This window comes from Rhopilema esculentum, unplaced genomic scaffold (assembly GCF_057945365.1).
Source record: "Rhopilema esculentum isolate cy_ngs unplaced genomic scaffold, ASM5794536v1 HiC_scaffold_27, whole genome shotgun sequence".
In the NCBI taxonomy this organism is placed as follows: Eukaryota; Metazoa; Cnidaria; class Scyphozoa; order Rhizostomeae; family Rhizostomatidae; genus Rhopilema; species Rhopilema esculentum.
Genome location: NW_028300838.1, coordinates 791,439 through 814,749, shown reverse-complemented (window position 1 = coordinate 814,749; position 23,311 = coordinate 791,439). Strand labels below are relative to the sequence as shown.

General features: G+C 38.2%; 2 protein-coding genes across 3 annotated transcripts in view; both read right to left on the bottom strand.

Moving 5' to 3' along the window:
* Positions 1 to 238: 238 nt before the first annotated feature.
* On the bottom strand, positions 239 to 18,526 carry LOC148957457 (serine/threonine-protein kinase PLK1-like). Of its 2 annotated transcripts, none has more exons than XM_089115344.1 (11): positions 18,249 to 18,526; positions 10,283 to 10,456; positions 9,710 to 9,817; positions 6,416 to 6,532; positions 6,043 to 6,260; positions 5,481 to 5,576; positions 4,389 to 4,888; positions 3,563 to 3,866; positions 2,926 to 3,055; positions 2,341 to 2,454; positions 239 to 1,155 (listed from the first exon to the last, which is right to left on the bottom strand). In XM_089115344.1, exons 1-11 carry the CDS (start codon positions 18,312 to 18,314, stop codon positions 931 to 933), a joined length of 2,052 nt encoding a protein of 683 aa, XP_088971470.1. In that variant the 5' UTR covers positions 18,315 to 18,526; the 3' UTR covers positions 239 to 930. The 2 variants fall into 2 exon arrangements, with proteins under 2 accessions (XP_088971470.1, XP_088971469.1); XM_089115343.1 differs by lacking the exon at positions 18,249 to 18,526 and adding an exon at positions 16,046 to 18,229 and having other exon boundaries at positions 243 to 1,155.
* Positions 18,527 to 18,578: 52 nt separating this feature from the next.
* LOC148957456 (uncharacterized) overlaps positions 18,579 to 23,311 on the bottom strand; it is a 33,114-nt gene continuing 28,381 nt past the window's right edge. The window contains exon 3 of the mRNA XM_089115345.1: positions 18,579 to 18,699. Within this exon, the coding sequence (XP_088971471.1) occupies positions 18,615 to 18,699 (85 nt within the window). The 3' untranslated portion in view covers positions 18,579 to 18,614. The remainder of the gene's footprint in view (positions 18,700 to 23,311) is intronic.

Below are 23,311 nucleotides of genomic sequence, written 5' to 3'. Positions count from 1 at the left end.
ATAATTTTCCTAAAGCTATAGGCATGCTTTTTTTAAAAAAATTAATTAAAAACTATGAATTGACCAGACTTTTCAACGCTGTCTCACTTCGATGACTGGCAATTTATTTTACTGAATGTTATGAAATGGCCGATGTTTATCAATCGGTATTCTCCAGAGTTGTCATAGAGATATAAGAGGTTAGACCTAGAACGCTTTAGTGCAGGAAAATTTGTTTTAAAAATCTCTTGGATGAAATGCTTCAAAAATTTGTTGCAAAGACACTCAAACCATTTTGTTAAATCTTTTTTATCAATTGCATCAAATCTAATTAATAAGAATTCATTATTGATACAGTTAAAAATTTCTAAATTATACAAAATTTACAATATTTCTATCTCTTACCAGGTATTTACAATTAATAAATATATATTCATTTATATCTATCACGTATAGCCTTTTTGCGTAGTTGTGAATTATTCGATATAATAAATTTATTGATTTGTTTAGAACAAGGGTCATTAGTGATTTGTTCGGCCATATAAATCAAACGTTTGTTGATGCCCAACTCTACGTAAAATCTTTGTATTTCTCTATGAGGGGTCGAAGGGGGGTTAATAAGTGGAGGTGACGTGTACTGGGTATTGGGGTGAGTTAGTGATCGATGGTTGATTAACTTTTCAAACTTTTTAACAGTTGAGGTCTGAATACAATCTTTGTACTATCAAAAGGCATCTCATCGTCTTATTTGGGCAATTTAGAAATTTACGGTACTGTTGACCCATGGAAAAATGTTAGGGAGAATTTCAACATTGCACTAATCTGCTCGAGGCGGGGTCAACTAAACCTCCTGCTTCGATGTCGAACTTGCGCCGTATTCCAGCGTTTCGCAACATCATGAGTGACTGTCGCATTTACGCGTTAGAAGAATGGACAAGATCTACATGGACATTATACTGATTGGCGATCATTTTCTTGGTAAACTTCAGTCAGTTTTTGCAAGACCATGCGACAATAATATAGTCTTTCAGCTACATCCTCACTGCAGCCTTTTCTGGATATTCCTTTAAACGTGTGCGTGCTACTCTCTCTGTTCTGATTAATGAACGTGATAATGTCTTTGTGCAGTGACCCAGGAGTGAGGATAATTTTTGTATGATCTGACAGAAAATTTACCTGCAAAAAACCGAAATAAAGATTTAGCCAATAAAGAAGTATAACTCTAAAATGCAGTTTATTTCATGTTTCTATCATAACAGTATCAGAATCAATTTACGTTGAACTTAAGCACTGGACCACCGGAAGAAGAAGGCTAGACAGAAACCGTGGACGCTTGGCTTTGGGCCTCCCGTTTATTAAAAAAACCTTTTTAAGATTAACTGAGTTGTTTTGCTCAAGGCTCCTTAGACCCCAAAAAACAACCTTCCACCGTCCTTGCATAGCAGCCCTCAACTACTAAACTCTTAACAATACTGTAGCCGATTTAGCTACGATCAACCTTGCTATCAATCGCCCATAGAGGTTGAGATAGGGGCCTGGGCTTTCCACGTGTGATTTTCATCTTTACCATTTAAAATATAGCTTCTCCTTTTCGTTTCTCTATGCTTAATTTTCAGTTGGCTTGCATCAGTACAACGAACTAAACTTAGATATACAGGTGTAATAAGAAAGGGAATGAGAAGTTATTATCAAACTAAATAGATTATAACGCTTGGTGTTTCTCGAAAAGTAAAGATACGCCTAAATGCAAGATTTACAATACAGAACAATACATAGTATACAATACAGAAAGCAGTGAGAAAACATAATCTACTTGAGTGAGACAATTTTTTACTATTATCTTGAAGTACTATTTAGCTTAATGTAGATACGTTAAATACTGAGTAAATTACTTTTAAACACAAAAACTACGGTTACACAAAAGGAAACATATAGTCACATATAACAACAACGTCCTCTGCACAGCCACAAAACATCACCGATATTACGTCACAGACAGACAATCTACAAAACAAACTTGAGAAACATTCATTAAACATTCAGAGTTATTTGCTGTTCTTCTCGAGTTGAGTCAGTTAAATCTTTGCTACAATTAATTATACGCTGAGCACAAAGCATAGACTATTCAATCAATAGAAATGACAATACGATTAAAACATAAATGTTTTTAAGTTGTTATAAAATTTTAGATTACAACGAAAAATGCCATTTAAAAATTAAAATAACGAGGTTGTTGTCCCGTCAGACGACATGAAAACAGTTCAATAGGTCGCTGATAATTCGACTAAATAAGTCTATAAAACCCCAGCGCGGCAAACGCTTAAACAACAAATCAAGCGTCATATAAGATAAATTCCTTACTTGAAGGGTACCATTCGACAGGTACATGACCATGGCTTTCTCAGTTCGGAACCACGTGTCAATGATAGGCAGCTCTGCGTAATCGTCACGGCGTGGACTGTTCAAGTCACCTCCCTAAGCAATGAATAATCACGCATTTAGGGCAAAACAGCAAAATCAGTAACATCATTCCGTGAGCACAAGTAGGCCTATGTGTTGCTAAAAACACATCATCAAGTGCCATTTCTAGCTGAGCTTGAAAAAACAGCTCCTTGACGTTATCCCTTAGTTTCGAATGAAAACTATGCAACAAAAACCGTGGGTGCCGTACTGTTCCACTGATACAGGCAAAATGAACTGTAAAAACACTTATTTATCTTTATATGTAAAATTTCATTAAAGACAGAATATATTTCAATCAACTATGGCTAGAACAAAATAATATCTTAAAAGCTGTCCAGGCAAGCTAGGATGCTTATAGAATAGAAAGAATTAAGCAGTTTATTTTTTCATTATGAACTGTTTCGTCTTTGCGAATGGGTCTTGTCTTAAAGTGAGCAGATGCGCGCGCGTTACGCGTGTGTCTGCGGGAGGTAAAAAACTCACCTTGAGTAAGTGCTTGTCCATGTAGTTCCCAAAATAATTCAATAATGTAACTTTTCTGAGTAAATCATCTGGGATGTTGTTAACACTGAATCTAAAAAGGTTTCGGTCTTCATCGAAATACTGTAATCGCCTGAAAGAAGAAAGGAATTGACAATAAAAATTTGTCTGTAACATTATCTTGCAGCATTTTGAATCACAAAGGTAACTGGGAATGAAGTTAATGATGAGGTATAAATATTCTCTCCTGACAATGAAATCCTTTGATAAAAGATATGAGATTTGGTATCAAGAACAGACTGAGCCAGAAATTGCTTGTTATAGTTCAAAAGTTGCAAGATCAGAAACTGTTTCTTATGAACCTCCATCGAGGCATGAACAAATGACATCGTTTCTGGAACTTTTCTTGGAAACAAATTGCTTTTGTGGTTACTTTACAAAACTCAGTCAAAGGAGACTGTTTGATGGTGTTAAAGGAGTTTGACTAGCTGAAAGGGTACTTTTATCATGACAATTTGTTTGTAAAACATGACTAGCATCGTTTGCAAAGTCATTGGGGAGACCTTCCAACGCAATTTTTCTAGAAATATTAAAAACCCTGAAAGATATTTAAGCTGCTTAAAAGTGTGCCTGTGCGTACTTTTTATCCGATGTCATTGCCAGTGTCGTAGCATCATTGAATCTAATGACCAGGGAACCATTGGATAACTGTGCCCCGAATCCATACTTGTTGCTATAATCGACCCACTTGGTAATCCACAATCTCTTCATTGAATCCGTAAAGACATCCGGGCGTTCTTCATATGGCTCTTCTTCAGAATCTGAAGTGCCAGTGCTTATTGGATCTGATCTTGCAGATAGATTCGGATCTGGCATTGAATCCAAGCAAGCATTCAGTCGAATAAAAAGCGGGCGTGGATTGCACATGTCAAGTGAGCTCTCATCTAAAATTAGATCGAAATGGTTGTTAGGCCTGGATCTAGCTAATCAAGCGTTGGTTGAAAATAAGCAAGAAAGCACACCCTAACGTTGTCTAGAACTTTATATAAATTTGAGTAAATATAGATATAATGGCTCAAACTTTCAAGTTCTAAAGAAATGCTTCACCTACAACTTTAAGAAAAAGCTCTTCGATGTGTCTTGTTAATTGCAGATTTAGAAAAGTTATCTGTAAAGTGTGTTGTGTTCTAAAGATATTTTCTGGAGCAATAGAAAGGAGAAGAATAAAACAGAACAGCAGTGTTACCAAGAAGTGGCTTTTTTAATTTCTATTGAGAAGATAGGAAAAGAGAAAAGGAAGAACGATAAGCGAACCAAAGAAACGAAAAAAGGAATCATTCTTATATTTTAAAGTATTGAATTCTGTTATTGAGGCTACTTAATTCCTTCTATAGGTTTGTTCTGACTTCTTGAATGGTCACAATTTTCTTGCAAGAATGAAATGCAGTAAATAAGAAGAGTCTCACCTAAGCTGTTTGAAATCTCATGTCCGTTCGAATCTTGACTTTCGACGCCACTTTCAACGTGCTCTCGCCTTTTCTGTTCGTCAGCAATTTTATTACTTCCCTGTAAATTCAAATTGGAAAGTGCACTCTTAAGGTGCCTCATTCCGTCATCACTACAGCAAGGTGACTTTGACAAGGCCGAATCACGTGTGTCATTTGTCTGATAGTTCTTCTTGCTTTTCGAATATCGTGAATGCGCACTTGAGCTGAACTTTGGAGGTGTCATGCAACAAATTGATGGTAAGGATCGTGGTAAAAATCCTTTCGTAAAGAAGCTGTTATTAAAAAGAGAGCTGAGAGTTGGCCTATCCTCGGGTCTCTCGCTCAAAAGTTTTTGTATCAAATTAGCAGCTGATCTCGAGACTCTTGATGGAATGGCGTATTCGTTATTTTTAATTCTCATGTAAGTATCCTTCAAGCAGCTTGTTTCAAAAGGAGGTCTACCAACTAACAAGGTATACCTGCAACGGAGAAAATCGTCAAACCATTAGTCTATCAGAAAATGCAATTTTGTTGAAGCATAGAAAAGAGTACAATGAAAGCTTGTTATAATAAGTTGTAATAGTACAACTGAAATTGATGTCATACAGTTTTGAAGTATGTTTGCTTAGACTAGTATAAGGCTCCTAAAAATGTTAATCTTAGGAAATTTTCCAATGCATGAACGATAACTTGATGAGTGCAAGATGCATTAATAGAAGCACTTGCCCAAGGGCGGAGCGTGCGGGGAAGTGTGGGGGGGGGGGGTGTACATTCCCAACTTTTGCTGCATGAAGCTTTTCAGATTCAGAAGGAGCAAATAAAAAAGAAACAATCAGTAAGTTTAATACACTGTTGGGATATAAAAGGGTCGGGCATTGCACTAGAATAACCTTAAGGGCATACTATCTGGCCTCCTCCCATCCGTATACCTTGCAAGTAGAATGGCTAAATGTTGGAAGGAAATCATACATATCATGTTTTCTCGCTTGCACATTTCGTAAACTTTGAAACAGCTAGGCTTTGAACTCAATATAGAAGGAGGTACGGAAAGAACAATGATAGTTAGCTTACATAACGCATCCAAGAGCCCATGTATCAACTTCAAAACTGTGCCCAGACTTTCCTAAAACTTCTGGTGCAATGTAGTTTGGTGTTCCACATACAGACCTGAAGGCAAGGAGATATCCATTAATGTATTTGTGAATCATTAATGATGTGCAATGGGTGTCATACAGAAAGCTGCATGGCGATGCTAAACAGCATTGCAGAAAGGTAGGCAGCATTCTGTAAAGGTTGATGAAACCAGAAGACAACTGACAGTTCACTGCATTAGAAAATATTAGCTAAAGACAGGTGCGGGAGAACGTTTCCAAGAAAACATTTTATCAAAAGATACCAGTTTACAGTTCAATTCAATTCAAGGATGTATAGAACATAAAGAGAACGATTATATAGAACAAATTTATCGGTAACCTTGGAGGTTTGTGTGATCAGTATGTAACGTATTCTTAAGAGATTCTATACCAGTATACAAAACAAAAATTCTAGGTTCATAGCCTTGATACATCGTAACACAGCAAAATTATAACAAAAATACATTCCAGAAATTCTCTAGATAAAACGAAATACTTACATTTCTTTTTTATTTTTGTCGACAACTTTCACTGCAAGGCCGAAATCTCCAATTCTAATCTCCATATCGTCATTTACAAATAAATTTCCTAATTTAATGTCTCTGTGTATAATATTCCTGTCGTGAACATTAGCAACTCCTTGAATAGTCTGGTGAATGAAATAGCGAACTTCAGGCTCTGTCAATGTTCTCCGTTGCTTCAACAGTTGAACCAATGACTGAAATTAAAATACAACATTTTATCACGCATAGTTTTTAGAATATTCATCATCTTGATATTATCTCATCAATCTAGTTTAAAGCTATTTCTTTGATAATCATAAAATGCTATCACCTGCATTGAAATGGTATAATACAAAGCTATCGTCCATACCTTTCTACTACACAGCTCTAGTAAAATGTAAACGTTTTCTTCATCTTCAAAATATCCTTGGAAGCCGACGACAAACCGATGCTTTATACTTTTGTGAAGGTCGACTTCATTAGCAATCTGTAAAGAAAGTATTTTGTAAAATCTTGTTTGATAGAAATGAGATCATCTTGTGATTGTTGTTCTTGGTGACGATGATGATGATTGATTATGAGGATGATTATGATGATGGCTATTTTGTTACTATCACAATGCTGATAGTGATAATAATCATGCTGATGATGAAAGAGAAGTACAAAGCTTTTTTAGTTCGAATGTCAAAATCGATACCTTCAAACAGAAGCCTTAAATGCTTTTAAGCGGTTAAAAATTTGTCCTGGGGGACTGTCCGGAGAGAGAGGTTTGCCACATTCTAATTTAGTTACACTATTTGGAAATTACTGAGAGGAGCCCCGTTTCCGCCATCACTTCCGAAAAAGGCAGTTATAGTGCCCAAATGGGAGTCGATATTGTTTGGCTGCAGCTTTATTTTATATTTCTAATTAGCTTTCCAAATTAAAGATTGTCGGAAAATTTAAAAGTTGTCTGTAAACTTAAATTTTGGCTTTGGGTTACTTCGGTAGCTTAAAAAGTGGAAAATGAAAAGTGAAGAATGAAAGAAGTTTAATAACGTGAAAGAGATATCTGCAGTAGACATTGTTTTCTTCTGTCACTCAAGAAATTTTTGTCATATCTTCTGTTGTCAAATTATGACTTATTTTAAAGGAGCATTTTTGTCGGTTTAGTTGACATAATTGCTCCCCAGAAAAAAGGGGTCAGTGTCAGTCTCTGTACGTGAGGTTGTAGATGGGTGTGGGTTACGTGAAGGACATATATTTTAAAGGGACTCGGGCAACTCAAGGTCAGCAGGTGGTTGTTTTCTTGTGAATTAGACGTCCATTGAAACTGGTAAATGCACAACACGCTTGCTTTCTTTATCGACTCGCTTCTTTTGCATGTGGGTTTATTGGACTGGCTGTGCTATGCCTTTAAAGCTATCGGCTACTGCATTCAATTCTGGCTTATGTATTTGCAAAATGCAGTTAACTGTTTGGTTTACTTTTGTAATCTGCCCAAGCTAGGGTACAGCTGATGAGGAATCCCGGAGAATATTTTAAGATTTTAAGGGAATTGCTAACCTTGAAACGTATTCAAATCAACTTACACTGTTACAGTGGGTAGATAACCTTCTATTTGAGTAAAGACCAATCTACTGGAAAGTGGGGTTAACTAGTGCTTAGAAATTTTGATCCATTCTTCATCCTTAGAAATCTAATGCTTTGCAATCCCATTTTCACCCATTTATATTATTTGATTCACCATATATGTACTGCCCTAAATTCCATGGAACATGTTTATCTAGACAGACAATCTTCCTAAAATAAGCTCACTTTTGAGGAGATTATATTGCTTTGGAAGGATGATTAATGTTTTATTACAAATTTATGCAAGATTCATTCTAGAGACAAATTTTTTTCTAGACAGATCTTAATTTCACGAAGACATCTAGGAAAAAATGCAATACGCAAAGATATCCTCTAAAATGAGGAACAACCCAATTCACAGAAAAGGAACACATTTAACTTTTGCAGGCATTGCATTTATTGAATATAATACAGTATCCACGTAGGGTCATGGGGGTTGAAATCATCCTGGTTATTTTAAAAAGAACCCCCCTTGACGACTTTCTAATGCAGAATAGCTTTGTGATTAACCGTAAAAAACAGTCTCCATTTTAGAAACGGCAAACGAAAAAGAAACAAGGACCTTTTTGCTTAGATTGAGTTGGATCTTTGACACTTTGCGAGCCCCGTTTTATAACAATACTTTCATTTTAAATCTTGTGCGAGTCACTGAAAAATGAAAATTCGGCGTCTATGATCAGATTATTTCATAAGGCGACACAGCAACTGAGCAGTTCAATGGCCCTGCTATCCTGACCCCTATACCTTGAATAAACTCACTACACTGGTATTCAAATCAAATAACGAATACTGCCAAGACAATCGAAACGCGCCTTAGGTAAATTATTAATCTCAAGGTAATTAGATCTATACCAAATAAGGCGTTGATTTTTATCAGGGAATGATTGCATTTATTAATGATTCATAGAACAGAGCGTGAGTAATGTCACATGACCAACCCTAATCAGACTTTGTAACACCGAATTCATAATAATAATAATGATAATCATAACTGCTACCACCGCTATCATGTTATTGTAATGACACTCAAATTAATAGGTTGGTTAATGTAAATGATCTGTACAAAAGAAAATTTCAAAAAGTAGCTTAGTAGACTTTCAAAAATCTATTGAAAATGCCTTTTCTAAAGAAATGTTAAAAGTCATACTGGATATATCATTTTAAAACAAATTTATTTGCAGTTATTACTTGTTCGCTTGTATGGCAGAGACTTTCCATACTGAAGTCAAAATGGCGTTGCGATTAGCATAATTGGACTTAATTTTTCCCTATGTATCTAATACCCTATCAATAACAGGCCCGTCGGAACTGGGGGGGGGCAATTATCAAATTGTAGTATGTTTCTTTTATAGCAGTGTACTGAATGAGAATGGAAACAATGGGCAGCCCCCCCAAATTTATTTCGTTCCGACGGCACTGAATAATCAACATCGTAAGGCTACTAAACAGCTTGAAGTTTCGCTGCAACTATCTAAATCAATTTAACTGATGACGTTTCAAATCATAACGCACTAGACAATATGCAGCAAACGTGATTTGCATTCATAATCATAAGCAAAAACAACACAACATCAGACTTATAAATGAAGTAAGCACATGCATTGCGGTCAAAGCCTGTTAACATTGTCAATGGACTCAATTACAAGACCAGTGCGGGTATCAAACTGTCATCGAGAGACTATCGTGAAACAGAGGCACGATGACGTAATGTTTTAAAAACGAGAGACCATGTGGCTGCAATTTAAGAATGAGGGTCAAGCACGTTAAAAAAGCAAGTTCACATTTGGGGGTAGAATTATACAATACCGCACCCTGCCATTTGGTGAAAATCTTCAAGGGGGGCTTTTGTTTACTTGAAGCTAGAAAAAGCGGGAAAAGGGTATACTAAAAAGTCTAACTCCCAAGAACTTCGTAAGAGTATACTTAAAAGTCTAACTCCCAAGAACTTCTTACTGGAACAACAATGAGCAGTGCCTATCAAACCTTACAGTTACTTTAGAAGTAAATATAACAGAGCAAATGCTGTCATGAAAATTAATCAGTAAAATATTACCTTATCCTTTTGGTGTGGCTTTGCAATCCTCAGCTTAGAAATAGATTTACATGCATATTTTCTGTCTGTTTGCATGTCGGTTACTTCATAACACCTCGCGAATCCACCCTGGCAATAAGAAATACAATTTTTAAAAAAATCTTCATCTCGAATTAGGCCAATAACAATTTGATGCACGAGAAGGAAGAAAATTCAGGTATAAACAGCGCAACATTGTACATAAAGGAATGATTTGAATAAAATACACAAGGAAACACAGCGCATGTGAACCACACTAAAAGATTCGAAGTTAATCGAGACTACACATGCTTTCCTGTATTTTGCATTTTATTGTATCAGACAAGGGAGCTTCTTTCACTCGCAAATATTTTATAACTACTGCTATAGCTCGTACCCTGAATCTTGGGAGTTTGAAATTGGTTCTTTTTGAACTGCTCACGTTATAATGAAATTATCCAAAAAGCTGTTTAAGACAGCTTGAGTAGGCTATCGCTAGAGTAAAGCATCGCCTTCTTGGGTAGAAAGTAAGCTTGCTGCGAATGGTCAACGAAAACACGAGTACATAATGCTAACCTTCCCGAGTATCCTTCCTCTGAAGTATCGCTTTCCTGTTTTCTGGTCAACAACAACTTGTGGTAGTTCCGGCAATATTGGCTGCGACTTCGTATGTGCTCCATGCTCATTTTTGTCTTCATGTTTCGTGGCACAATATGCTGATAACATTTTCTTGAGATGCAGTTTCTCAAACTAGGTTAGAAATAAAAACATCTATGACTCACGCGTCTATCTTCAAAACCAAAAATATAAATGATACTAAAATCTTTGATATACAGTAAGCTTGTTAATTTTCTTGAGCTCTCGCTATGCACAACACTCTTCTGAAGTAATGCCGTGGTTTTCTTGCCTCCAGGGGGCGTGTAGATTGATAAGACTTCGAATGCGCGCCTCGATTGGCCAATCATGCGAGCGACGCTCGAATATGATTGGCTGATGTTCGAACCTGTTAGCTGATTGGCCGAGGGCTGGTTGATTGACTGTATGCAACACGCTTCTTCGGCGTTTCATGCATACGATGCATGTAAATAAAGATGGTGAAAAGATGCTATCAATGGCTTGATATTCGGAATATCTAATTTACATAATGCAGCATTCATGCATCTGCAATAAGCATGCCGCTTTTAATGGACGGCTGCACTTTGTGACGATAGGCGAGAGCACAAGAACACGCTGCAGGAAAGAGCTTCACTGAAATCGAGTTGAAGTGCTCAACGATCGCGTCTAGAGAAATAAGCCACGTTAACCATCTCCCTGAGGATCGGTCATTAACTGTTTGCTACCGTGGATCCTTTATCAGAGGGGGCTGTGATACAGTTTAGGTAACTTAAAGAATTCAAGACACTGCTTCAGCCTTCTCCTTACAAAACCATTTCCATGTGGTTTCAAATAGCTTATCAGAAATTATCCCTAAGGATATGAAGGCTATAAAATCAGGTCCAATTTCGCAAACTTTTCCTGTTTTGCTTGCTGAAAAACCAGTATACGTACTCTACACGGAAAACTGCCGACTTAGTTAAGTGGAGCTTGGATAATTCGTAAAAAACGTCTTCTAAGGGCCCGTTTATATGAAGAGGGGTAGCCCTCTTAGGATGCCTTGGGATTTCATCATGCGTTTGCATGAAATTTTCTGGCCCTCCAAGGAGAGCTGAAATTAAGCTCCTGCGTAGCGTTCGTTAAACAGTTGCAATTTCGCGCCTTTTGTTGGTCTTTCATCAACATGGCTGACCAAAAACGTTTTCTGTTGATGTTATATCAAATGATAGCCATTTTTGAATGCAAATGACTCAGTTACGCATGCACACATCGTTACCTTGCCTCTCGCCTAGGAGGGCCAGCCCACCTAATTGTGTTTATATGGGAAATTTTCAGCCCTCCTGGGCGAGATCTCGGGTACTCAACACCGAGATTGCCAGCCCTCCCCTCATATAAATCAAAACGATTTTCATAAGGGATTATACCAGGAGGTGAGATCTCGGCAAAGAGGGCCAGCCCTCTTCCATATAAACAGGCCCTAAAATGATGCCCAAGCATATTGGAAACCTTTTAGATTGTTTTAAAACGTTTTTGAGCAAAGCTTCTTACTAAAAATTAGCTAACATCGACAAAACGATATGCTTTCCTATGTAAAGAGCCTGTGTTACCCATGAACACTTCTACGTTTCAGGGACAGGTAAAGCAAAATCCTTAATGGACTGTCATTAATTATTAAAGGCATTGAGTCATGATATAATGGATTGGGTATACCCTAAGTGCAAAATCCGCTGAGTCATGATTTTCATGACTGCGATGCTATTGGTTGACCTGGAACTGGTCACATGAACTCACCTCGTACTGATTGACAAAACAATTTCCATCAATAGCAAGTTGTCAACAGCGGATGCAAATATCACATGAAATAGCAGCGATCACGCCGAAACCAAATGACCCCCTATAGAGAAGGCCTATTTACCATGACTCAATGCCTTTAAAGCTGCCTATATGACAAAATTCAGAAATTCTGCTTTAATACTGTACAGTTGAAATTCACTGACAGATTAAAGTTATAATACAATAGGGCAAATCGAATGAAATTATGAGGTTCATCTGGACCTAATTTTCACTAAAGATAAAGCTAGTCACAAAACTCAAAGCTTTTAAAGACACTTTTCTATATTCCGGTGTTTCCGCAGATCCTGAGTAACTATCTCACAAAAGAAAGAGCATCACGGCTTAAATTTGTTAGGCTTGTAATGTTTGGAACCTAAATTTGTACGGAATGTTTAGCATGTGAAGTGAAAGGAAAATTACATGGTATCGAGGTTTCCTCCCTTTAGCTTCGCTATCGTCATAGAGGAGGGTTGTCTTGAAGTTAAAGCAAATGCTCTCATATTGGAAAACTTCCAATTTGAACATCTGCGTGCAAAAGTTTCGTATTTTTCACCTGTTATTGTTTTTTCTCAACTTTTTGGACAGCTGCTGACTCCGTTCAATGGGCGTGAACCAGTGGTGGCGCCAGAGGAGGGCTAGGGGGGCTACAGCCCCTCCGTCGGAAGCATCTAGCCCCCCCCATCGGAGGAAATTTTAGGTTATTGTCGGAGCAAATTTGACAAAATAACGTACGAAAACTGCTTATTTTAGTCATTTTAGCCCCCCTGTCGGAAGATTTCTGGCGCCACCACTGGCGTGAACACACATTAACAGATACAAACAAGCTCAGAATAAGATAAGCTTCAGCATAACTTTGCCACAGAATAACAAAAACTATTCTTATTCTGCGACTTTGCTTTGCCCAGTCAGGGGCATAAAATTGCCCTCATAATCCCGATATTACATATTACTTCGCACTTGAAATACACGAGTCATTGTCATTGGAAAAACTCGCATTGAAACGGAATCGGGCTGCAACACCTTTCCTACCCTCCTGTCTGTCTACAATTAAAACGACTTGACATAGTTACCATATGCAGGCTTCTACTTTGTAATAAACTTTTGAAGCTATCATAGAAAAGAACAGTTTTCCCCTTCTCAAAGGAAATACTTAACTGCAGAGCTTATTTTATCAGCGTCAATTTAGCATAAGCCTTAATTGCAAACAGATCAGAGAAGCTGATGCATCATGCCTTTATCAATGCCAGCTGTTGCATCGAAATGTTTTTAACTACCAACGATACGTGGGAATGCAACATAAGTACATTTTTGTAAATATTGAATAAATCATGCTAAAAGAGAAGTGCTTAGCAGTGGGCACTTTTTCAAAAGATTCCTCTTGTTGAAGATCTGATTCTCAAGGTAGACAGCGTAACAGCCAAATTGCAAGGTAAACATGGCAACTCAGATATGACATGGCAACTCAAACAAATCAGATATGACTACACTTTTTAGGTGTGGAATTGGCAGACATAGTACTATTTTTGTACCTTTAAACAGTAGCGTAGCCAGGGTTGTTAGATTGGAGGGGGAAAAACGAGTTGAGAGGTGGAAAATTGGGGTCCACACCATTCTGAACGCCAGAAAACGCTTTTTCCCAGAGATTTCCCAGAGAGGGGGGGCGTCTGCCCCCCTTGCCACGCCCTCGCTACGCCACTGTCTTTAAGATAAATGTGTCTGTTTGCAGCATTCAGTGACGCCTGTACGACCCCGATGCAACGAGACAGGCTAGAAGACAAGGGCATTTGAAAAACAATTCGCTTCCTCTACTCATTTTTTTTCGTAACTGATATTTGTATCTCGATCTGCTTAAAGACATTTGACAAGCATAAGTACAGCGAATCCAAAAATAACTTAGGCCAAATTGATCAGAGCACGCGCACAAGAAAGGTAATGAAAACCGCACACGTGAAATCACTGTGCGCTCCTCTAGGATTTCACCAATTTGCAGAAAGGCGGAAACTGTTCACGTGCTTTTCTCTGAGCGCAATTTGATTGGTCAACCGCTCGTGGTCGAGCGGCTTTAAGCCACTTTTACCTGTGTCACTTTTACCTGGCACTGTAAACCACTTTTACCTGTGTCAAATGCCTTTAAGTATCTTCCAAATAGGCTTACTTCTGGCACATAATAATCGCTTACGACCTTTCAGTAATGTCGTCAGCAAGCACCAGGCATACAAACATTTTTTGAAAGTGGCAAAATGTCTTTTGACTTTCCATAATAAGAAAAAGGCTGAGGTCAAGGGCACTTTGATCGCTGGGTGGCTTAAGCCTATTTTACGGTATTTCATTGAGGTCCATAGCTTGCATTGATTAATAGTGTTTCAGCTAAAGGAGGAGCATTCAGGGAACCTACGGAAAGTGCTGTTTACCTCTACTAAAATGACGTTTTCGAATTTTGAAAGGGCGTCCTTTTTACACAGTTTCCTTGGACAAGCCCCCAGTGCCCTGCCTTTTCTAACATTTCAGCAATATCTTTCCATGGATTTTTTATATTGATTATAAATGATGGATAATACTCGTTCTATACAACATATTTGCAAAAAAGCAAATTTTATAGGTCTGTATCCATAGAATTCTAACTTTACTCTCCAACACATTTGGAGGCAGGTGAGTCTCCTTCTCTCCTACACTTTTGAATGCGAACTTCTTCAATTTGGTGCAGCACCTGGGCTTGTTTGGTACAACTCCCGTTTCAAACATCGAAATTTTTGTGCTGCTCGCCGGGCTTGTTCATACATGCCTTGTTCATACATGAAGTATTTAAGTATTGCAGGTTTGATTACGGACATTCAATATGGCCCGAGAACATGCTTTTCGCATTTGTAAGGAGACTGCTGCTGGAACCCAGAAGGAAGAGGAGACTGGAAGAGGCAAGATTGAAGATTGTAGCGAAGCAAAGAAGAAGGAGAGTTCAAGTGTTGCTACTTGTTGTCTTGTTGTTGACAGCTTCGAGGAAACTGACAGCAGCCAAACAAGGAATGGAGGTGAAGAGAACATGCAGAAGACTTCAACGCAGCCAGGGTTGGTGGAATATCGTCTTGAACATGATACTTTTTGGACAAAGAGCAATAAATAAATTATGCATTGAATTCGGTACATTAAAAGTTCGACGTTTGAAACCCAGTCGCGTTTTGCTTGCGTAGCTCGCCAAGATCTGCCGATCCAAATTTTTCTGCTGCTTTTAATTAAACTTGCAATTCCTAATTGATTCAAACGTCGCAATTCTCATGTACTGTATTCTTTATTCAAGTTCGGTACATGAGAAGTTCGACGTTTGAGACCCCAAAAGACCCTCCTTGACACCTGCAATGTCATTTTATGTTTTTTCTCTCGCCAGTTCGATACAAACTACGCCAACAGCGTTTGGCCTGTTTTAGGTTTGTGGCTTAGGCGCGAATTGCAGCTTCACACAAGATGCTGATTTTTGGACTACCAATACAAGGCTCCCTATATAAACGCTGGAACGCTGAATTTTTGTCTCTTGTGTGAAGATGTCAGATGGTAAAACTTTTTAGCTGCGTTTTTTAAATTAATACTTATGTAACAGATCTTAGACCTTCAAATATATAAAATATCACTTTAAATCGGTTTTCATCAAGGGCTGTCGTAGTTTCTGTTAGAAATGACGTTTCATCTTCTCTCTTTACATGGAGCACTTAACCTTTTAATTTACCGAGTGCTTTTGTAAATACAATATGGCAGAATTCGTTTGGTTAATGAATATCTTGTGTGTCATTATCGCATGTCTGCAACAATCTTCCGCGTAACTCTAACAGTTTCTTCAGTCCAAATGAAGTTGAATGCTGTAGTTTTGATTTCTTAACTTTCTGCGTTTATAACTAGCGTCGCAGAAAAACAGCAGATATATACCTCGATATTGCAATCCCATCCAATTGATTTCATTTCATAGAATCTGCCTTGTTTCACTTTGGTCATCTTTTAGCCGCGCAATGTGTTTAAGCAAATTTTTCCAAGTTTTCTTTCTGAAGATCACCTCGTCTCCCCCTCAGACGAATCATATCATGGTTATATGTACGAGCAGACTAGCAAGTTTCTTGCAACGACAACAACATACGTAATGATAACGATAACGACAGCCTCAGCTTCTTCTTAGTTTCCTTCTAATTCTTAACTGATTCTCAGACTCGGATTCTTTTAAACTACATCAAAATATGTTCAAAACGAGACGTAAGCGACAGAGCGTTAAAAGGACTTCTAGCAAAGGTCGCACCCTAAATAACAAGCGATGCAGGCAACAGTATGGAGATATTTTGAATATTTTGCTAGAAGCAGGTACTTGGTTGGCTATGAGCAGTTGAAAAAAATGAAAAGGCCAGGACTTGGTTGAGTAATGCCCCAGACATTAAAAACCGCACATGGTTGGCAGTATGTACAATAGATACGTAATTAGCTTGATCTAAAGGCAAGTCTACTGTATCAGTAGCTGACGATATTCTAAAATTGACTTGTATTCATGCTGCCAATAATTCTCATTTGTATACTGAATTTTGTTACACAAATTGATCCCGCTAAATGACACGACCCCGGCTATCATATCCGGACCGTCTTTAAAGGGATAGAGTGTTTAGAGGACATTTTGGGTACTTCAATCGACGGAAAGTGCACAATCACCAACCCCCATATCCCTAATGAACCAAACGATTCAGTTAAATAATTCAGCTACTTATTTTAAGAGGCAAACTTGATGATCAGGACATGGCTACCTACACTTGTTTATAACGATCAAATAATAATCTATTTTAGCAAGGTAGGTAACATTATTTGTAAAACATTTTGAAATGCAGATGAAAACAAACATTTTGAAAAAATCGATAAGTACTGTAAAAGTGTTTATCTTTATAAGAATGATTGAATCCTTATTTTGTAGCTTCAAAATAAAAATAAAAAACGTTCATGAGACGTCCCTTGATTTTCAACATTTTCGGTTCACCATTCAACCAGAAAAAAAATTAGAGCATAGCCAGAAAAGAGTATAGCCAAACCACATAAGAGCTCTGACACTTCGTTTTTTATGTAATAAAAATTCAAGTTCATTTTACATTGAAGCATGTCTCCAGAGTAGGAAGGGAACTGGGTACTAATGTAAGTATTAAGGTTAGTAGTATATCAAAACAAACTCGTTTAATATGATGAAAAGAAAGAGTGAAAATATCTCCAGCTTAAAGTTATTTGAAAATATCAGCAAAATATGAGCTTTAATACAAGACAGATACCAATCACCCCAAGACAAGCTATTTGCAATTTATTACGATTTTTTACAGCCGGGGCTTACAGGTTCCAGCCATCGATGTTATAACCCAGAAAGGTAAAAGCAGCTTTGAATAAATTGTGATTTTATAGTGACGTGGTGACTTAAATGTGTTCTAGTATCATTTGAAGGTGAAAAGGCCTTAGCGGAAAGATTAATATGATATAGTTTTTGACAAGATTTCTAGCTACACGGAATTTTAATGATTATTTCTTGGCCTATCAAACTTTCACAATTATATCCGAGGGGCAAATCACTTGATGAAAATTTCGTACATCTTTGGTGAAAATCCTATTGTTTTATCTGAAAATCTCTGGATATCCTTTTGTTTTTAGGAAAATCTCGTACGCTATTTGCAATAGTGAACTATCCTTCGATTACACCGACTGATATTTGTCGTTATGAATTTTCTACTCTCTGTCCCTTTAATCGTTTCATGAAGTTTTACTCTGTTCCTTCAATGTAAATTTGGTACACAGTTAGCTTCTCTATGTATTAAGATTGTTTGAAGTCTTTCGCAAATATTTAAGTAGCAATTGAAGCTGATCAGCAGAACAAACATTTTGCAGAAATTGAGCCTTATATTTTTATAAGATGTACATGCATTTGATATCAGTTAAAGTTCGCAACTTTATATACATGCGAGCCTTGAAAACGAAAATAATGGTCGTGAATGAGCAGCCCATGATTAACCCTGTCCTACCTGTAAACCACCAAATCAAAGCAAGGTAGGACCATGACTCGACTAGGCCGGTTTATAAACTATGAACATGCTAAAGTCGCAGAAAAACAGCAGATATATACCTCGATATTGCAATCCCATCCAGTTGATTTCATTTCATAGAATCTGCCTTGTTTCACTTTGGTCATCTTTTAGCCGCGCAATGTGTTTAAGCAAATTTTTCCAAGTTTTCTTTCTGAAGATCACCTCGTCTCCCCCTCAGACGAATCATATCATGGTTATATGTACGAGCAGACTAGCAATTGTCTTTTCCGCTACATTTTGGCAAATATTTTACGGTGAAACCAGCACCGCGCATTATATCTGTGTAGAGAATCTCCCATGCGCTTACTTGCTATGTAGGCTGCTCTTTATGGCAGCATTGCGTAGATGTATGCGCATGCGTGAACGAAGGCAGGCGACCAGCGAAGCATGGACAGGTACTCAGGTCAGTGCATTGTTTTGGCTGGCAATCGCTTGATCTTTGTCTGCAGAAGATACTGGGGATAGCTCCAAAGGTCACCAGATGTATACCTAGTTGAGAACAAGTTATAAATTTACGATAATTGTTTCAATCACTTCAACGAACAGGTCACACTTGTCCTCATCCCTGCAACACAAAAATGCAAACGATGGCAAAAAGGTCTCCGAAATCACAATCAAACAACGAAACAAGTTGCAAAAACAAAATAGTAGAATGTATAAATCACAAAAGCTTGTTGGTTGGATGCTGCTAAACAAGTCTGGTACAATATCTCCTCTTAGATATCTCTTCTTATCAACCTAGGCAATCATGAGGTATTGTTAGCTAAAACAGGGCCCGCACCACGAATTTTAAAGTGGGGGGGGGGGGGGCAAGGCTAAAAATGTAGGGGGCTAAGGCTTCTTACCCCTTCTATTGCAGTTTTAAAACTACTTGTTTCGCAAAAAAGTGGGGGGCCATGGCCACCCCGGCCCCCCATTGGCGCGGGCCCTGTAAAAGCCAAAAGCAAGAAGACTCATTGCCGGTGTAATATGCCTTTTGGTACCCTATGCAAAAGTGTAACATTGTGAAACGCAACGTGTTTCAAATCTTGTGATTTCATCGTAGTGTGATGTTTTGACACGCTATGAGTAACAAATTGAACACAACTCTTTTCGACTTTAAAATTTCACACTTGACTTTGGAGTCGCGAATAATGTTGTACTTTTTATTGCATAAGCTCAACAAGGGAAATCACAACACCGCTTCTTATTAGCACCCCATTTTAAAGGCTGGTTCACATGCTAAGTTCCACCATTCGTTTCGGTTCCCTATTTCTTAAAGACTTGGGTGCATTTTTGTACAAACAAAATTGACACGCGTTTGTGTACCCGGGCCGTTTTGCTTTTTTGGTACCCTATTGTTTAAGTGCTTCGGTACGTTTTTGCATAGACGAAATTGCCGTGCGTTTGTGTACCCGGACTGTCTTGCATGCTAAATTCCACCATTCGTTTTGGTACTCTATTGTTTAAATGCTTGGGTACGTTTTTGCAAAACCAAAATTGTCATGCGTTTGTGTACCCAGACCGAAATGCATAAGGTTACCGAAACGCATAAACAAAGGGGGGAATAAGCGCTCTCAGCACCCTATCTGCCTCTGCGGTCCCTCTGTACTTTGTGCTATGGGCTCTTCTAGCTACCACTCCCTAGACCCCACCCAGTCTATTTGTGCTACAAGACCTAGCCTCCTTGAATGGAACTATACAATAAGTATCTAATCTCAATCACTCACGGAAAACCTTTAGCTAAACCTATATTAGGTTTAAATGAGAACAATCGGCAATCTTGTTTTATTGCATAAAAACTGTAGAATACCTTAAAGTGCCTGTGACATGATTTTTTTTATTCTCTTAATTGAAGCGTTGCACTGCTCTTATAGTAGATCTGAACTTTTTTTTCAAAAAAAAGCGTTTTGATATTGAAATTAAGCAAAGTAGTGTGGCCTAGCCAAGTCGCTTTATCATCATTCGCCGTTCTCTTGTGACGTCATGGGAGAAACTCGTTTTTGTAATAATGTAAGCGCTACCTTCAAAAATCTCATCCTCGCTGCCACTACTTTCTCTGGAAATATCGCTCATCTTGGACCTGTTAGATTTCCCTCATTGACTACGATACAAAACTCGTAGGAGGAGGCGATCGGGTCCCTCCCGTGACATCACTGTCTACTCATTCTGAAAACCAAGATGGCAAATTTTGGCGTAGAAGATCGCCAATAACTCCTTCATTTCTCACGAAACGTAAAAACTAACCTCAGAAATGAAAATAACAGGCCTTTTCACATAAGAATAAGGATCTTACTATAAATGGCACTGAAAATTTAGCATCTATCATATTCATCAAACAAAAAGAAACAACTTAACTACTAAAACATCTGGTCAATTGAAGGGTCAATCTGGTCAATGTTTTAAATCCCGTGTTCCTGAAGCTTGGCCCTCATTACCCCGTCAGGCATCCCTGACTTGCTACTAAGGCAAGGCAAATGACTTACTCTCAAGTTCTAAATAGAAGCAAGGTTTTAATAGTTTGGAGTCGGGAAATTTTTAAAAATTAATAAAAATGGGGTGATAATAAACGGAAGGAGGGAGAATTCGTAAAAAACTGATAGTTACGTTAATTAAAGGGAGTGCACTATATATGCTTAGAATTTCATATATAAAAATGTAACATACAAAAACAACTAAAACAAGTCTCTTATCAAACAAACCGTAAAAAACCATGATTCTACTGCATATGGACTAAAATCATTGGACACTGTTTGCCAAAATTAATTAACCGGGCAGAGGCGTCCGAATAATCATCCATCCTTGTAGTAAGCACCAAAGAGTAGGCATTGGATATTGAGAAGAAAAAAGAAGTGTCTATACCCAACATTCCATTTGTATTTCCAAGCATTTCGAATTGTTATTTTGAGTGCGAATCAGTGATTTTGCTTCACAGAATATGATACCTAGCGACATTTTCGTTTATAGCTTAATCATTCAAAAACTAGGCCAAGCCCTGAGATCTAGTCTCAGTCCTCTGTATGAAACCTGAGACACTTCCGCGTTCCGCCTTCTTTGTTATCAAGTTGCACATGACTTCTAGGAAGGGAATTTACCTGCAAGTTCGAAGGGGATAAACCACGGGTTAAGTGACCAAAGCTTATTACCAACAAAACATTGAACAAAATGGACGACCAAGAAGCAGGTGAAGGGGTTGGTGTAGTGAATCAAAATGTTTTCATAATTGATGCAGAAGAAACCTGCCTTATTCCCGATTTGGAAGTACAAATAGAGCAAACTGAAAAGAAGAGGAAAAAAGTCGAGCTGGGCGAACTTGAAAAGGGTTTCGATGAAGCAAATGTTTACAACAGATTGGATGAAGGTGACGACTTGAATCTATTGCCAGGTTCCAATTTGCGGCTCAGCTTGGTGTGGTGGAAGTGCCTCTTTCTCGTGAACATCACAGGATTTTTTACAAAAAAACAGCTTAAATCCAGGTATGGCTACCTTTATCGCTTCTGGCAAGTAATCGCCACCGCACTCATTGCCACATACCATCTTTTCCAATTTGGAATTGGCAAACTAAGTAGCAAGCATATCAGGCCTGTTGTTGTGGCCGAGAGTAACTATCCTTTTACATACGCCCATGATGTATTGTGGCAGCTCAAATGGTCTGTAGCCTATGTCCTTGGAATGGCATACTTTGGATCAGGCCACATAGAGGTATTGGTATCCTGCCTGCGCCTGCCTCGCGATGTTTTCAAGAAAGCAAGGCGACACTGCGTATGGTATGTACTTATTATTACCACATTGGTCCTGATTTTGCCAGCAGCATTTCATGCTTTGCAGCTATATGATAGTATGCAGCGACAGAGTAATGAAAAAAATGGAAGCAAAGCAGACAAGTATGAAAATATTGTAATTTGTGATTTGTTGTACTTGGCCTTCAGAATCGCAACAGTGCCTTCCTTCTGCATTGTCACTGCTGTTTTGTACCTGGTCAAAGTTTCGATTGACACTCTTGGGAGGACACTGAAGTGTATAAACGTCAGCCTTGGCGAACCGTATGCGGAAAGAGAAATCCGAGATTGCAAGAATATAATCCGGGCAGCGGACATCAAGTTGAAGTGGTACCTGAGTTGTCATATGGCACTAATATTAATGACAGCATTTACCGGCTTGTTCTCTTGCATTGAGAGAATGGAATTCAAGATGGCCAAGAACAATAATGCTACTGTCTCAAGCACTGTCAAGCTGAATAATAATGGACAGAAGCCCAATGCAAAAATGTTTATCGCAGATATTGTTCAATTGAAACAAAAGATGCAGAAACTTGACCACACAAACCAAGCATTTGAAGAAACAAACATGGAGGAAGACTACTTCCAAACGCCCGAACACCTGAAACAGGTTAAAGCCCTTATTGCACAGAATATTGAGCTGCAGAAAGTCAACAAAAGGCTGATGAACATCACTCTCGGTTACTTGCTGAATGCCGAAAAAACGCCATCAAAAATGGTAACAATAAAGAGCTCAGACTCAGGTCCGTCTCATCTCCAGTTGAAATTTCACGATGAAGAGGCTCGTAGTGTTCGAGTGTTCCTCGAAAGCATTGTGGGATTCCTAGAAGTGGTTGTACTGTTTTTAATACCACTGACGCTGCTTGCCTGGCACGAGAGAGCATTGTTGCGGATAGCGGATGAAGTAACAGACCTTGACGTTGAAGAGCAGAGAAGGCTGAATTTGCTGATCAATAACAAGAACACAAAATGTGATATTGTCAGTGAACTGAAAAAGATGCGTGGAGTGACAATCTTTGGGCTGCAAGTTAGTCTTTATAAAGGAGCGTTTATAACGATGCTTGCACCATTCATTACAGTCACATTGCATGTCATGTTTAGTCATTATGGAATCAAGTCCTAGTCATTATAACAATGCAACTTAGGCAGTTCGTTATGTATATAGTTTTCTAATGTGTATGGAGAAAGTTCCTTAGGGACATGCAGATAAATATACGATAGGAAATAGTTAAGGGGCAAATCTGGGAAAATATCCTTCTTTGTGGTTATTTTCATTGAGGTGCATAAATGAGGACGCAACCAGACAACGCCACTGAATTCGCACACACTTGAATTCGTAAAAT